Genomic DNA, 15,092 nt, shown 5'->3' with positions numbered 1-15,092 from the left:
CCAATATCACCCCGATAGTAGAATAGAATCACAGACATTTTCCATATTATTTATCTATATAACTTTCACCTCGGCACGATAAAAACATTTCTACCCGGTACCTCTCAATGAACAGAATGAGACAGCAACTAACCAATGTCTAGATTTCACTTACTTGGCAAATCTGTGATGCCAAAATGATGTTTCGCATCAAAATACTCCCAGTCAAATTGGTCCGTATCTTCTAACTGTACTATTCCACATGCGTCGGGTCCGTTTTCAAAATCACACTTCTCCTCACCAATTTGTTGCGCCGGTGTTGGTGTGGCAAGGTGTGTACCACAGGGATGGGGAGATACTCGTATATCATCTAATGCAATATCACTATGCTGCGACCCAACACTTGCTTCGAATGATACCTGTCATAAAATGCATTTAGTGGTCAGGTTTAATAAATAAACGTAATAGCACATTAGTGGTATAGGGGAAATTAGGATTACAAGTTCAACTAGAAGGGCACTCAGGGAGAGCAAACCTCTGCCTAGGCATATGAAAATTGAATCACGTGTTCCCATACAACTATGGAACCATCCTTTAAAATCTTACGAAAATTGGTCGCAATAACTTGTTGGATAATTCTGATAACTAACAAATATAGAAAAAACTAACACCCGATTGACCCCATAACCTCTCTGGCGGAGGTAATACCAATAATATATATTCTAAATAACATTGTGTGTTGTCGCTAGACATGTTCCGTACAAGAATCTTCCGAACAAGAGTCGACTTACTTGGAAATATGAATAAGGTGGTATGTTAATTTTAGCTTCGATCCACTCGTTGCCCTGATCACCACCTCTCCACCACAGCCGTGTCGGTTCGAACCCAGGCTCCTCTTTGAACACTGTCAGCGTGCCAACGTTCATTCCGTACATGTGGTACCAGAACTGTAAGCATGGTACCGTAGCAGTGCCGTCCATTGTGGGACTGCGGATAACAGCCGTTTCTAATGGCCTCCGTGGTTGTGAAGATTCGATGTAGATGTAACGACCTATTAAATAATAAATATAATTCTAAGATAGATTAATTCACATAGACCAAGGTTTTCAACAACTAAGAAACAAAAACACTCCCTATACAAGAACCATCAACATATCTAAAGTAATACATATTTAACTACTCACTTTTGTATGTTATTATGGATAATAGAAACTCGTAGTTTTCTGTCTAAACCTATTGGTAATCATTAATTATTTTAGAGTCACTCCCTGGTACACAAAGAGGTGTAAAAAATACATTATACACAAAATGATTACCAGAAAGAATGTTAGGAGTTTGTCGAATCAATTCTCATGATTCCAATTTAAGAAAGAATCCCAGATTAATAAGATAAGATACAACCTACCAAGTTCATTTCCTCTTGTATGGTCATTCGTTGGTCCGGTTCCATCACTTGGTGTTTCACCATATGTTAATGTCCAGTCGAATTGGTCATTTTCGGTTTCCTGAGTGTATCCACATGGTTCATATCCAAAATCAAAATCACAAAACGATTCCAACAAAACTGGCGGTGACGTCGCTAAAAATAAGAATTAGTTACAAAGAAGAATAAGTAACAAAGAATAATATAACGGTCAAGGATTAAACAACTTGAACTGGTTTTCCCTACTTGTTTTATAAATTTGATAGCTAGTACAATTGCTATATGTAGCATTCACACGCCTAATGACGACCAACGTTCTTTTCAGAACTAATAAACGTGGTATATCGCAAACTTTATATCAATATGTAGCTTGTTTGAAAATATTATACCAACCAACTCTGGACAAACAATTACACAAAGTGCGTGGTTAATAACATACACGAGCACTACTGTTTTTTCAGCATATAATAATAATACATAAACAGTTTTAAACCAGCACTCACATACATTGATGTGCTAGAGACGGATATTGCAGAGAGATGAGTATTATATGAAGGAATCTAGTCATATAAGTTCGGGTATATCCCGAACTAACCATTTCACCCCTCCTACTACTTACTTGGTGGACAGGCTGATCTTGTAAACTGAATATCATCTATCGCAATGTCTCCAGTAAAACTTTTACCTTGGATGCCTTCAAACACAATCTATTAACAGATTGTTAATACGGTATAAAATGAAAGCGTGAAGTACTTGGCAAAATATTTCCACAGAGGGAGCATGATGATATTTCAGACCATGTTCAAAGAATACATATTTTTCCTTTTTGTTATTTGTGAAGTTATTATTGTACCGATTCTCTTGAATGTCACTAGGCATATTTTGTAAATATATACCTATTTAGACCGAAACATTCAGAATGATAAATTAAAAATTGTAGGCGCTATCGTGCTAATAAACGAACAAAGCAAGTACAGTACTATACTTGGCAACAGATTCAATATTTGTATTTATTTTAAAAATTTTAATTGATGGGTAATAATTGATTGATCATTTTAGTTCGTAGTTGCAAGAAAGATACCGTATATATCTCATGAGGTTGTTGTAGAGCCATGGTAACATTCTTGGGATAAAACAGTTAACTTACGTAGAAGTTGTCTGTGGTCGGTTTAACTTCAAATTGCTGACTGAACCATTTATCTCCATGATCACCGTACACAGAGAGTAACGCATCAATTGGCAGTATGTACTCATTCTTGCGATTCATGACGTAGATATTCAGAAAATCAACTGTGTTTCCAAACATGTGACACCAAAACTGTACACACATTGAGTTGGCAGATTTAGCAATTAGTGGAGAGTACAAGCGAGCTCTTGCGTCATAGGATTGTATAGATGTTTCGATGTAAATGTAATAACCTGAATAAGAAAAAGAAGCTTTTGATTTGAAACGACGTATGACCCGAGCAGAATTCATTCATGGTGCGCATGCGTGAAAATTGGGATTGATTCCGCGACACAATTTTAGTGGATTGTAGTTAGACGCAAATCTTAAGTTTCCTATTGATATACCACTTTAAGCCTATTTTTCACTAGGCGATTGTGTTCGCGCGAATCGTCAGCTTATATGCATGGATAGATTTAGAAGATAGAATCGTGAATACGCATGCGTATAAGCTGACGCTTTCGATTCGCGCGAACAAATTCGCCTAGTAGAAAATCGGTTTTATAAATAGTTATAGGCCTAGTACTGTATAGTATGCATATTTTTATAACATAGTAAATGAATACTGTGGTGAATACATTTGTTAGTGATTAACCAGAATTTGAAGTGAATGAATTTGAAGTCACTAACCGGTTGCATTATTGTAAGTGTGATCGGTCGATGGACCAGTTCCAAAAGATGATGTGCTTCCCCTTTTCCTTGACCAATCAAAATCATCGTATATTTCTTGGGTGTAGTCGCACCAACCATCTTCAAAATTGCAGTTTCCGTCATCATACACAGTAGGTGGATCAGTTGGTGGTAATGGGGTAGTTATGACTAAACCAAATTAATTAATTAAATTAATCATTTGTGTAATGTACGGTAATAACCAAAAAACAAATTTTCAATTAATCATCTTCAATTGAATTAAATAAGCCTACCGGATACAGATAACTTTGAAATCCGACTTATGGGGGTAGGGAAGAGTTTGAGAGGGGATGGTATAATCCTAATTCTAAAACTCAGAATTCAACGGTGACAAAACTTTCAACATATGCAAATATTCACATATCACTACACTAACAACATGTACACTATATATTTTATTCAATGAATGTAATAGTACTTACGTGTCGGACAGGTTTGTTCATAAATGTGTACATCGTCTATCGCAATATCACCAAACCTAGCCTCGCCAGCCATGCCTTCGAACACAATCTGAATTATCAAGAAAATAAATACATAATATCTAATTAATGTTCTAAATTTAGCTATATTTTTGAGGATAGACAAACGTAGGCCTACGTGGCAACCCTGTGTGTTCATAAGACATACACGAGATGCTGTAGGCCTACATCTGATCGTCATCATCATCATCATCATCATCATCATCATCATCATCATCATCATCATTATCATCATCATCATCATCATCATCATCATAATCATCAACATCAACATCATTATTATCATAATTATCATATATTATTTAAAATCCTAATAATAATTTCGTCAACATCAATTTAATATGGAGCCCGCTTTCTGTTGTTAAAGCAAACATCTTTAAAAGATAGAAAAAAACATCTTACAGCAAATTGTTTTGTTGGTTGAATAACAACAGTCTCTCTGTGCCAATAATCTCCAAAATTTCCCTCCAAGTCAGTTATTTTATTGCTTAATGTCTCGCCTTTATATTTCAAGAAAACTTTTAGTTCCTCAACTGTAGGCCCGTACATGTGGTACCAGAATTCTACGCAATATGATGAAACTGTGCTGTTTTGATACGGGGATATTAATCGAGCTGTGTCTCCAAGTTTGTTTGGCAACGACGTTTCAATGAACACATAGAAACCTAAAAAGACAGTTACAAAAAATAACACATTTTTAAAGCTCTGTCTACACATAGCTTTAAACAATAAAGTGTTTATATAAATCGTGTAGTTCCGTAGTAGGCTATACTCGTTGCTCCTACAATTATGGATACAGTCTTTGAACAATTGATTATTGAGTTACTGTGCACGTGTAAACTTACCAAGACCAGTGCCAAGGGTATGATCAGACGATGGACCAGTACCAAGTGTTCCTGTCGCATAGTTTTGCCAAATCCAATTGAAGTCGTCACTAGTATCCTGGGTATATCCGCATATTTCTGGTTCCTCAAACGTACAACTGATTCCTATTACAACATTACTTGTTCCTAAAGCACACACAAAAGAGAGAAATGTCATAAATAAGGTCAACGATAATCTAGATGATGCAGATAAACAATGTTCTCCTGTACACTGAAGCTAGGAATGTAGTGCGATGATATTGTTTAAAAAAAATTATATCTCATCGTAGTTTGGTATGCCGTGTGTTGTTATGCAATGAGTTTTTGTAGGTGTGGTAGGGAAGATGGAATATTTATTTGCCGCGCACTGTTATATTTTGATTTTGATATCTTGATATTGTTCTACCGTATCACCGACTGTGTTTGTTGCTACATTGGTAGCGAAATATACGTTTCATATACGTTTCATACAAGATATTGTATTGTAATATATGTTGATACTGTATAAAGTTTGCGGTACTACACCACGTACATTTTAGTTCTGAAAAGAAGTGTTCACCATTCAGCTAAGGGAAACACTTATCCAAGAAGGGTTCTGTGTATTTAAATACTTTTTTTACTTTACCGATTATGTTTATCTAACCGTATTATATATATCTACTATCATATTATTCTAAATTATCTTACCATTATTTGATGACGTGCATGAATAATCAGCTACGGTGACGTCATCAATTGCAATATCACCTTGAAAACTTATGCCAACTATACCTTCAAAAATTACCTTTTAATTACAAAAACAAATATGTTACCACCAGGCACTATAAACTAGCATAATAAAGCGTGGTTTCCAGACGCAACGCAAGGACGTACGCGCAACGCAATAAGACGACCAATGACAAGGCAATGTTCAAATAATCAATCGCTTGTGATTGGTCAAATCTTTGCGTCGCTAGTAGGAACCAAGCTTAACAAACATGTACGGTTTGCCATCTCTCATAGGCCTACATCTCTTCCCCACAGATTCATAACACTTTTTTTGTAGGATATATACAACCACCTTTCAAAGGAAAGTGCGAGTAAATTAATAGAGTAAGACTTAAGTTGAATTTGTAGTAGCAACAATGTTTGTTTAAGAAAGGTATTTCCAAAAAAAAAAACAGATGAAGAAGTTACTCAGAAGGAACTGGTAGTTTCTAAAGCTTAGGCATACCTTATAATCATCACCCACGTCATTGATTGTAACTTCAGCCGGTCTCCAAACATTTCCACGGTTTCCTGTCTTGGACCAGATCTTGTTGGAAATATCTCCCTGTGTTGAATTCACGACCACATTGAGTGTGTCGACGTGTACACCATACATGTGGTACCAAAATGTGAGGCATGCTGCAGATCCTGTGCGAATTCTTGGAGTTGATATTTTGGCTACTTCTTTAGGGCGCCTGGGTGCACTCGTTTCAACGTAAATGTAAAACCCTTTAATTAAAATTGTTAAAAATAAAATTATAAGCAATATCTGTAAATAGTGAAAACACGAAATACGTATAATTATAAATTAATATAAATTGATATCAATATCATCCAACATAATTCTCATTTACAATCTCCGTATTTTGTCCAACATAATTCTCATTTACAATCTTCGTATTTTGATGCTAAGCCATAACAGTAACCATAATGACATTTAATTTACTTAAGGTATACGCCAATTACATAATACATGAGTTATTGGTTCTTTTTGAAAAAAAACCCCCAAAATCTACCGAACTACAGTAACCTTAACAGTTTCGCTGTCCTGTTTTTTTTAGGGGGGGGGGGGGGGGGGGGGGGCTTAAAAAAGAACCAATAATATATTAAAAACCAGATAAACTGTTTTTAATCATACTTAAAATACATGTTATACAAAATAATGTTATATTTCAAATACAATGAATTAATTATGTAATGAATAATAGGAAAACGATCACTTTTCTTGCAAGGACCCACCTATGAAAAGCATAAATACGTGAACGGTTTTATGAAGTAGCGGAATTTGCTGAAAAGTAACTCTTGAGCATCCCATTATCATGTTATTTTGATTTGAATGTTTCAGTTTCATTTACCTGCACTTGTTCCCGTCGTGTGGTCAGTTGATGGTCCAGTATTGGTAGAACCAGTACTTCCGGATATTCTTCTCCAATTAAAATCATCGTTAGTAACTTGATCAAGACATCTATCAGCTTCAAAGTCACACGAATGACCTGCAAGATTTTAACAATTTGCAAAAGTTGTTTTTTATTTGATTGACAGGTCTACATAACCAACTTTGTGAAGCGTCCCAGTAAAAAAAATATTGAATACAAATAACGTATTTTTATATTAACCTTAGTTAACCACACAACAAACAAAAATTCAAAAATTATGAATCACTTTAATGATCTCATTTTTTTCACAAAACATTTTTTCCTTGATTTGTTTGTATTCAAGACAGGACCACAATGCAATGCAAAACTGGGTTTATTTTACCGTATTGTGTAATCTGTATAAAGATGTTGTTAAATAAATAAAATAAGTCACTGGTAGTTAAGTCATGTTTCCAAAATAAATATCTAATAATTGATTTAAAAATACAAGAACGATATTAATTAGAATAAAAATGTTTATATTGATAATGTTTCATCAAATTGTGATCGCATTATAAAGTAAAGCATTATCATTAAGATTGTAATTATTATGTTAATTTTTTTTTACCAATAAAACAGCTTTCGTTCAGCAACTTGATATCATCAATTGCAATATCTGCGTATATTCCTTCCCCTCTTATTCCCTCAAATGTTATCTGTAAAATAAATGGTTGAATATTTTATTGTTTATATTTATTATTAACCAGTCATAATTAAATGCTGCACTTTTTAAAATATCGGCTGATACTACAAATTGGAAAGTAGTACTGTAACTTATAGATAATAGGGGAAATTATATTGATTAGTGCATAATAATAATTATATTGTTTGAAGGTTTGCATGGCGAAATCAAATGTGTATTAGTTCTGAAAAGAACTGTTGAGTTTCTCGACGTTTCGATCAATATGCTTTGATCATCCTCAGGAGGGAGAAATCATTTCTCACTCCTGGGGACGATCAAAGCATATTCTTTTCAGAACTAATACACGTGGTTTACCGCAAACTTTATAGTACATAATAGTTATTGTTTTCGTATTTGTACTATACCCGAAAGTCATCTGTCATCATTGGTATATCTACCAACCCCTGAAACCACCGATTGCCTTTGTCACCAGATTTGGTCCATATGACTTGGACGTCATTCGCCGTTTTCGTCATAATCACGTTCAGTGTTCCGATCCTGAGACCATACATGTGATAGTAGAACTGAAGACATGAATTAGATCTTGGTCCATCTACCATAGGCGACTTAAGTCTCGCACTCCAATGTTTCTTAATAGGAGACGATGTTTCTATATACATGTAGTAACCTAAGGAACAACATTAGCACAATAATAACCAACGTCTCATACGGTAAGAAAAACAGATCTATAGACAATTTAAAATCTAACAAAATATGGCACTATAACTCGTATTCTAATAATCTATCTAAGCCTAGTAGTTTTTGTGTTGAACATATATTCAAGAGAAGTTACTAATTATTTTAAATACACACCATTATTTTAAATACTTTAGACTTTTCTTGAAACCCCCAACGCCCACAACTCCTCCCCCTCCCCCTCCAAAAAACCCACAAAGCAAAGGAGTTACCGTTACATTAGATTTGTAATTTCTTCAGAATGTTTTGAAGATGATAGGCCTAATAAATAAATGTCTTACCAGTTCCATTTCCTGTCGTATGGTCCGCTGGTGGACCAGTATCGACTGTGCCGGTTGGACGATTACGTCTAGTCCAATCAAACTCGTCATCCGTGTCCTGAGTATATCCACATAAACCTAGATCGAAGTCACAGTTAACAGTGTCGTTGTAGCTCATCACAGATGGGTTTGATGTATCTGTTGATACTAAAAATAAAGTTTTCGGAAATGAAGCAAAACGAATTATAGAATACGTTATCCAAATGGACACTTTCTTTATTAAATTTTTGAGTGAAAAATCTAACGTACTTGTTGCTGAACTGAGATACCAGTTGGTCACGCGAGAGTTTAAGCTTAGTTCTAACTAGGACGTGACGCAATGGAAACTAAAAAAAAAAACTTTTTAAATATATATATAATGTATGGATTCATAAACATGGCTGCAGCGATTGACAATCGAATAATTCATTGCTTGTGATTGGGCAAATTGCTTGGGTTGCGCGTACGTCTTTGCGTTGCGCTCATGTCGTCTTTGCGTTACGTCCTAGTAGTCACCAAGCTTTACCGATTAATTTAAAATTATTGACTCCACTTCAGAATTAATGAAGGTTATTTATCCATTTTTTTCTTTTTATTTATTTTAAATAAATGCGATTGTAAATATACGGATATTGATGAAATAGTTAATTGATTTTTGTGGTAAATCATATCCGTATTGTTTTCTAATTGCTGGTTATTTTCTAATTTACTAAGAGAGATATCACACTGATGATATGGTAAAAGCATTAGTTGTGTTATTACCGTTACTGGTGATACAGCAATTCAAGTAGACGACGTGTAATCAGCATGTTATCGGTCGTCCTTATCAATAACTACACACAATTGAACTATTTACATGGTAATGAAATGTGTGTATTAAAGATGATAATAGTAATAAAATACAAATTTAGGACATCAACACATGAACATAAAGTTTCCGTCGGAAGGAATTTATGGTAATGATAAAAAAATTAGACATAATAAATGTTAGGACGGTACCAGTCACGAGGTCAACCTACTAGATATCGATATATTACGTCACCACACACCTGTTGTAGTTTAAAATTGATAATGATTTTCTATATTATTTTTAGGCCAAAGGAAGACGTTATTCATAAGCAACTTATAACTTTTTAACTGGCGGCGAATACATTGGTAGTATGCCTATTTTATGATTGGCGTCTCAGATTTTTTATTTCTCTGGATTTGAAATCTTTCTTACCGTTCTTCCACAACCAATATTCTCGCTGCCATGCTAATTCAGTAAGGATCTCACCAGACTCTCCGGTTGCATTTGCATTTGCATCATTTAAGCAATGTAAATATCGCCTTATTCAATCATACAATCGTAAGCAATAGTTACATTTTCCTTTTAAAATGCAGGGTATCATGAGTCCTATATTTCGGATTTTATCAATGGTTATCGGATCAAACGAAGGGCCACAGGTAAAGAAAGGGTAATAGCAGGAAAGAGTGAAATTGTATTTTCAATTTCACTCTTCTCTGGTTATACGGACATATATAATACACAGAAATTCTTCACCACAACACTTGGATAAAATGGAACATTCCACATGTACTGGTGCATCTTTGATTACCGTTTCACATAAAAATACACGTTAATTGGCATAAACAACAGTTTGTGTTAATTCGAAATTCGTACTTCTAACAAGAGTAACATAGAAAGAAGAGAAAGACATATAGATAGACATAGAGAAACCCATAGAGAAAGGCATAGAGAAAGACATAGAGAAATACATAAAGGCATAGAGAAAGGCATAGAGAAGAACATAAAGGCATAGAGAAGAACATAGAGAAAGACATAATTAGTAATATTGCTATTGAATCAAGGTGATATTTTGAATACTATAGCTAGTACATATTTTTTACAGTCAATGGAAATTACAATTTGATTTAATACGATTACTTACCATTTGCAAGAGCACCTGATACAGCAACCAAAAGCACAAGTTTCAACCGTCTATCCATTGTCGTCTTTCGCTGAGTACTGTATCCAATAAATGAACTCTACATCTTTGTGTTGCGTCTATAAAGTTGATTATTTAAACAATCAATTAAAATTTATCAATTTTTCGGCGAGGTTGTATACCTCCTTTATATTATTGACAGAGATCTTATACAAACAATAGACTGATATTTAGTAGGTTTATTAGGGTCAATAGCTACCGCAAAGATAGCAGATACATGTGGTACTCAGACAGATTTCTAAAGGCACTGAAGAATAATAATTATGTAATACTATTATAAACCACCCGTAATTTGAAAGAAAACTGGAAATAACGTGCCAATGAAACTGTTTTAATATTCAATCTCAAGCAATTGAACAAAAACTAATTAAGAGATTGTAAATAAGTAAAACAATTTTTTTTTAGTCACTCACTAACTCTGACGGACTCTGAAGGTTCTCCAATCATGTCTATTCTGCATACGGATTTATAGATCTCTGTCCGTCTTCTTGAAGCTGATCAACGTAGGTCATCATGTCTTCTCACCACCTTCTTTCCCCCGAGTTGGTCTCTGGGTAACTAGGTTGGACACCCTTCTTAATTTTTTGTAATTAAGACATTTTATAGAATAATTCACAGAATAACATTTGTGGATTTTGCCTCACAGATATTCAATGGACTCAGTTTTTTAAACTTTGGCGGGTTATGGGCATACATATCTGTATTCTTTTTCTTTTGTATGTTAAATTTTGGCCAAATAAAAGATGATTTTTCTGAAATAAATTCTAGATGTGTATTTTATGACATTTATAACAGCATTAACAAATCGATACAATATATTTTTTTTTTATTTATTATATTTCATCAGCAATTTCTATAGTAACCCCAGATTATTAAAAAAATTAACATTTGGGCTAGTGTATCATAGCAAAATATGCCGAAATTGTGAGTAAATTTAGACGCTATGCTTTGGCCAAATAGGTAATTAAAAAATTGTTCACCTGTTTTGCCAAAACATAGCGCCCTCAATTTGCTAGAATTTCTTGATATTTTGCCATGATTCTCAACAAAACAATGCTTTTTAAAAATTAAATTAAAAATTCCACCACAGAAAGAATAAGAATTAAAACTAAAAAAATAGTACTCCTTTTGCTATAAAACACAATTCGACACATTTATTAAATAATACTGTCCAGAAGTTCAACCTTTGTTTCTGATACTTCCATTTTGATATTGTTACTTTTCTTTCGTTTCTTTTTATCTTTCTTCTCTTTTTGTTTATACTGTGGATACTCAGCATCTACTGCAAATATTTCTTCCAATATTTCAGTTTCTATACCGTATGAATTTCTAAGCAAGTGAAAGAAAACACCACCTGGTGACCTCCTTCGCCGTTTATTCTGTAAAAAAAAAAAATCAATACAATGTATATAATTAATTATTAATTTTTATTATTATTTTAATACTGTATTATTAAATATCATATTTGGGAACATCACACATTTTTTGTCAAACTTATTTGATAGTGTAGACAGAGCTTTAAAAAGAAGATCCTAGAGAATTATTTTTAATTAAATATTACTCTTACATTAATCAACAGACCGCCACTTTCTTCAATTTCAATCACTTGATTATAAATCTCAACAGACTTTTCTGTTCCTATCATTTCAACTGTCTTGCGTACAAGATGTCTTTTTGGTTCCCACAAACTGTAAGCAATATTCCCGGCCACGATTTTAACTCCGTCATCGGGATTTATATCAATTTTTTTGGCAGTTACGGATGAAAGATGTTGTGGCCGCTTTCCTAGTCTTTCCTTTACATTCTGTTTTCTATTTTCGCCATCATTATCATCAATATTCTCATCCTCTTTAACTTCAACTGGATCAATCTGTTCTGAAAATAAATCGTCGGCCACTTGCGGGATATCTCTGCGGGGTTGTTGACATTGTGTGTGGGTACCAAAGGGTAGATGCGTCTCTGTTTCTAAGTCTCTCTGATGATTGTAACTTTCAACGCCACGATTGGCACTGAAATCTAGCCCCACTGTTGTCAATCTGGATGACACCATGTCCTGTGTTTGTTCAAGCATGACCGCTCCCCATATGTTATTCACTTTTTTATCACCAGTCCTTTTTGCTATCACAGGATTACGAACACTATTTTTATCATCCTTGATTTTTGGAGGTTGAAATACTTTTTGTTTTTTTCTTTTCCATAAATTCTCATCATCTGAATCATCATCATCATCTGTATCTATTGCATTCCTATAGCTGTTTTGACGGAACTTTGCATATGCTGCTGAAGCCTGGTTTTTCTACAAAACAAACAAATTCATGCGTTTTTACTGACACTGTTATTCCTGCTTTGGAAGTTGAGGGCGCTAACTAGCTCAGTTGAATGTTAGTATGCAATGTATAGCTAGTATATAGTCTATACTATACTATACTCAATAGGCCTAGCTAGTGATTCTATAAATTATATTTGATAAGTTACCTGACAAGTGACAATCAAAGTACACACAGGAGTTTTAATTATTAATATTATAATGTAAATAGGCCTACTAGCTAGGGCCTAGTAGTTAGGCCTAGGCCTTTTTCTTTTTTTCAATTCTATAATAGGCCTACAGTAGGAGGCCTATAATTATATGCTAGGCCATGCCATGGCCTTGTTGTTTGATATTTATAATATACATATTCCAATCAATCAATCAATCAATCAATCAATCAATCAATCAGATTTTTCAAGAAAAGAGGACAAGAAAGCAGCTGTATATATACAAGGCCTGGGGCGATCGGCGCGCGAGCTACACACAGACAGTGCAGGGAGGCGGCGGTGCTTGCCTCTTGTTGAGGATATTACTACACTATGCGGAAGCCCCAGCTAGGCCTAGCTAGCCTCTAGGTAGATAGGCTAGGCTAGGCCTAACACGAACCTTGCAATTAAGGTCATCATCTGAATCGGGTAATTCGCCATCTTCCATATCACTGTTTCTCGAAGCTTCTACTTTTGATCCATTATCCGTGTCATTTTTGACCAAACATAATGAATTTTCTTCCATTTTCACGTTATAGGCCTAGCCTAGCAGCCTAGATAGTCCAATATAACAATTTGTTTTGTTTTTGTGTGAGCGCCACCAAGTATCATTTTTATGACACGCTATTCTTGCATTTTCTAATACAAGATGGTCAAATAAGATTTTAGCTCTAATTCTCAATGTTTACAAGCTTTTTTCTTTTTTGTGGCGTAAACACCATTTTTATTCACATAAATATTATCTTTCAAGTCATTACCAAAAAATCATACTATTTATCACATTTTGTTAATTTCTAATGTTATATAATTTTATAAGCTTCATCAGTAACATTTTAAATCTTGTAAATTCACTTTGCATTCCGAATTACCTCCTTTTTTAAAATAAATTTTCTTTTTTTTTACGCTGCTGCTCTAGCCAGCTACGTCCCATGAGAACTACTCATTCATAAGCTAAAGCAAGCAGCAGTTATAGTATAAGGCCGACAGTTTTGCGACTTTGTAAACTCGACTATAATTTTATAGATCCCAGCTGCTGGACCCAAAAAACGTCTGGGAAAAGAGAGTCTATGAGAGCTCACGGTTGAACGATTTTGGATTCTCGCCCTTTGATTGGTTGACGCGAATCAACAGACTGGGAAGAATTTTTGTGAAGTCACGAGTCACTAGTCTCGACTAGAGGGTATTCAGTTGCATGGCAACAGGTTGAGGTCACACACACATAGCACATTATAAAGTTCAAAATTGACCATTTTTAAATGGGCATGTGAATTATAATTAAAGAACTATCTTTGATTTGTATGTATTTTTGCGATTAAAGGACATCTTTTTAATAATTAATCATAAATATATCTGAAGAAAGAACAATGATTAATTTTAAAATGTCGAGCAGCGTTTTTTGTAAGAAATATTTCTTGTCTATATTTACAAGCTACTGAACATGTTTACATATATATTTGTTTTCAATATTTTAAGTTTTTGTATTATTAATTGTGATGTTTCTTTAGCATAACTGACATTACCGTAGTAATATATATTATTGTATATTTAGTTATTTATAGTTTTGTACATGGATATTGTATACATCTTTTGTAAGTCCCGTATTGGACCTCATTTGATTCAAAGCGGGCCAATTTAAGTCCGTTGCCATTAGCAAAATATAAATGGCTTGATTTGTTTGTATTGCAGCTGTTTGCAACTGGGATAAAGTACTTGAGACGTCAGTTAATGTACTATTAATATATTTCGTATTCAACAACATTTGACACATTGCATACAATAGCGTTGACTGGTTTACCTTTATTGATGAATGTTATTATTTCCTTGTGTTTTAACCATTATTTTATAGCCACATCATATTACCTTAGATAAGATATATAACGTTGTAGATGATAGATATCTGTCCCGATAAATTAGTTGAATTGAATGTTGATTGTTAGTAAACCATAAACCTAATACTAATGTTAGTATTCATTTATATTTTAGTCAGCAGCACAGAAGTCTTGTAAATAAATTGTACATACTTTTGGACTTTTGTCTGCGTTGAGTTGATTGATCTCTATACGCCACCGTATCGTTCTTTACAATACCTCTA

At 34.1% G+C, this 15,092-nt stretch overlaps 2 protein-coding genes across 2 annotated transcripts; both read right to left on the bottom strand.

Moving 5' to 3' along the window:
* Positions 1–146: 146 nt before the first annotated feature.
* LOC140063015 (MAM and LDL-receptor class A domain-containing protein 1-like) lies at positions 147–10,487 on the bottom strand. Its single transcript, XM_072109441.1, has 16 exons — positions 10,430–10,487; positions 8,481–8,666; positions 7,869–8,131; positions 7,390–7,477; positions 6,762–6,899; positions 5,873–6,135; positions 5,347–5,443; positions 4,642–4,806; positions 4,199–4,461; positions 3,740–3,827; positions 3,258–3,446; positions 2,550–2,821; positions 2,022–2,109; positions 1,385–1,558; positions 771–1,030; positions 147–398 (listed from the first exon to the last, which is right to left on the bottom strand). Exons 1-16 carry the CDS (start codon positions 10,485–10,487, stop codon positions 147–149), a joined length of 2,844 nt encoding a protein of 947 aa, XP_071965542.1.
* Positions 10,488–11,314: 827 nt separating this feature from the next.
* Positions 11,315–13,573, bottom strand: LOC140062334 (phosphorylated adapter RNA export protein-like). Its single transcript, XM_072108509.1, has 3 exons — positions 13,401–13,573; positions 12,054–12,782; positions 11,315–11,865 (listed from the first exon to the last, which is right to left on the bottom strand). Exons 1-3 carry the CDS (start codon positions 13,524–13,526, stop codon positions 11,644–11,646), a joined length of 1,077 nt encoding a protein of 358 aa, XP_071964610.1. The 5' UTR covers positions 13,527–13,573; the 3' UTR covers positions 11,315–11,643.
* Positions 13,574–15,092: the final 1,519 nt, after the last annotated feature.

Source organism: Antedon mediterranea, chromosome 11, assembly GCF_964355755.1.
Source record: "Antedon mediterranea chromosome 11, ecAntMedi1.1, whole genome shotgun sequence".
NCBI classification, from domain to species: Eukaryota; Metazoa; Echinodermata; class Crinoidea; order Comatulida; family Antedonidae; genus Antedon; species Antedon mediterranea.
The sequence above is the reverse complement of the archived record's forward strand: the minus strand, read 5'-3'. Positions and strand labels throughout refer to the sequence as shown.

Excerpts from the sequence above, each read along its gene's own strand:
- LOC140063015 (XM_072109441.1), bottom strand. The coding sequence starts at position 10,487 with ATGGATAGACGGTTGAAACTTGTGCTTTTGGTTGCTGTATCAGGTGCT. Across the intron at positions 4,462-4,641 it reads TACCCTTGGCACTGGTCTTG|GTTTCTATGTGTTCATTGAA; the intron begins GTAAGTTTACAC and ends CTGTCTTTTTAG. Across the intron at positions 1,559-2,021 it reads AAGATCAGCCTGTCCACCAA|CGACGTCACCGCCAGTTTTG; the intron begins GTAAGTAGTAGG and ends TCTTATTTTTAG.
- LOC140062334 (XM_072108509.1), bottom strand. The coding sequence starts at position 13,526 with ATGGAAGAAAATTCATTATGTTTGGTCAAAAATGACACGGATAATGGA. Across the intron at positions 12,783-13,400 it reads ATGATGACCTTAATTGCAAG|AAAAACCAGGCTTCAGCAGC; the intron begins GTTCGTGTTAGG and ends TTTGTTTTGTAG. Across the intron at positions 11,866-12,053 it reads GTGGCGGTCTGTTGATTAAT|AATAAACGGCGAAGGAGGTC; the intron begins GTAAGAGTAATA and ends TTTTTTTTACAG.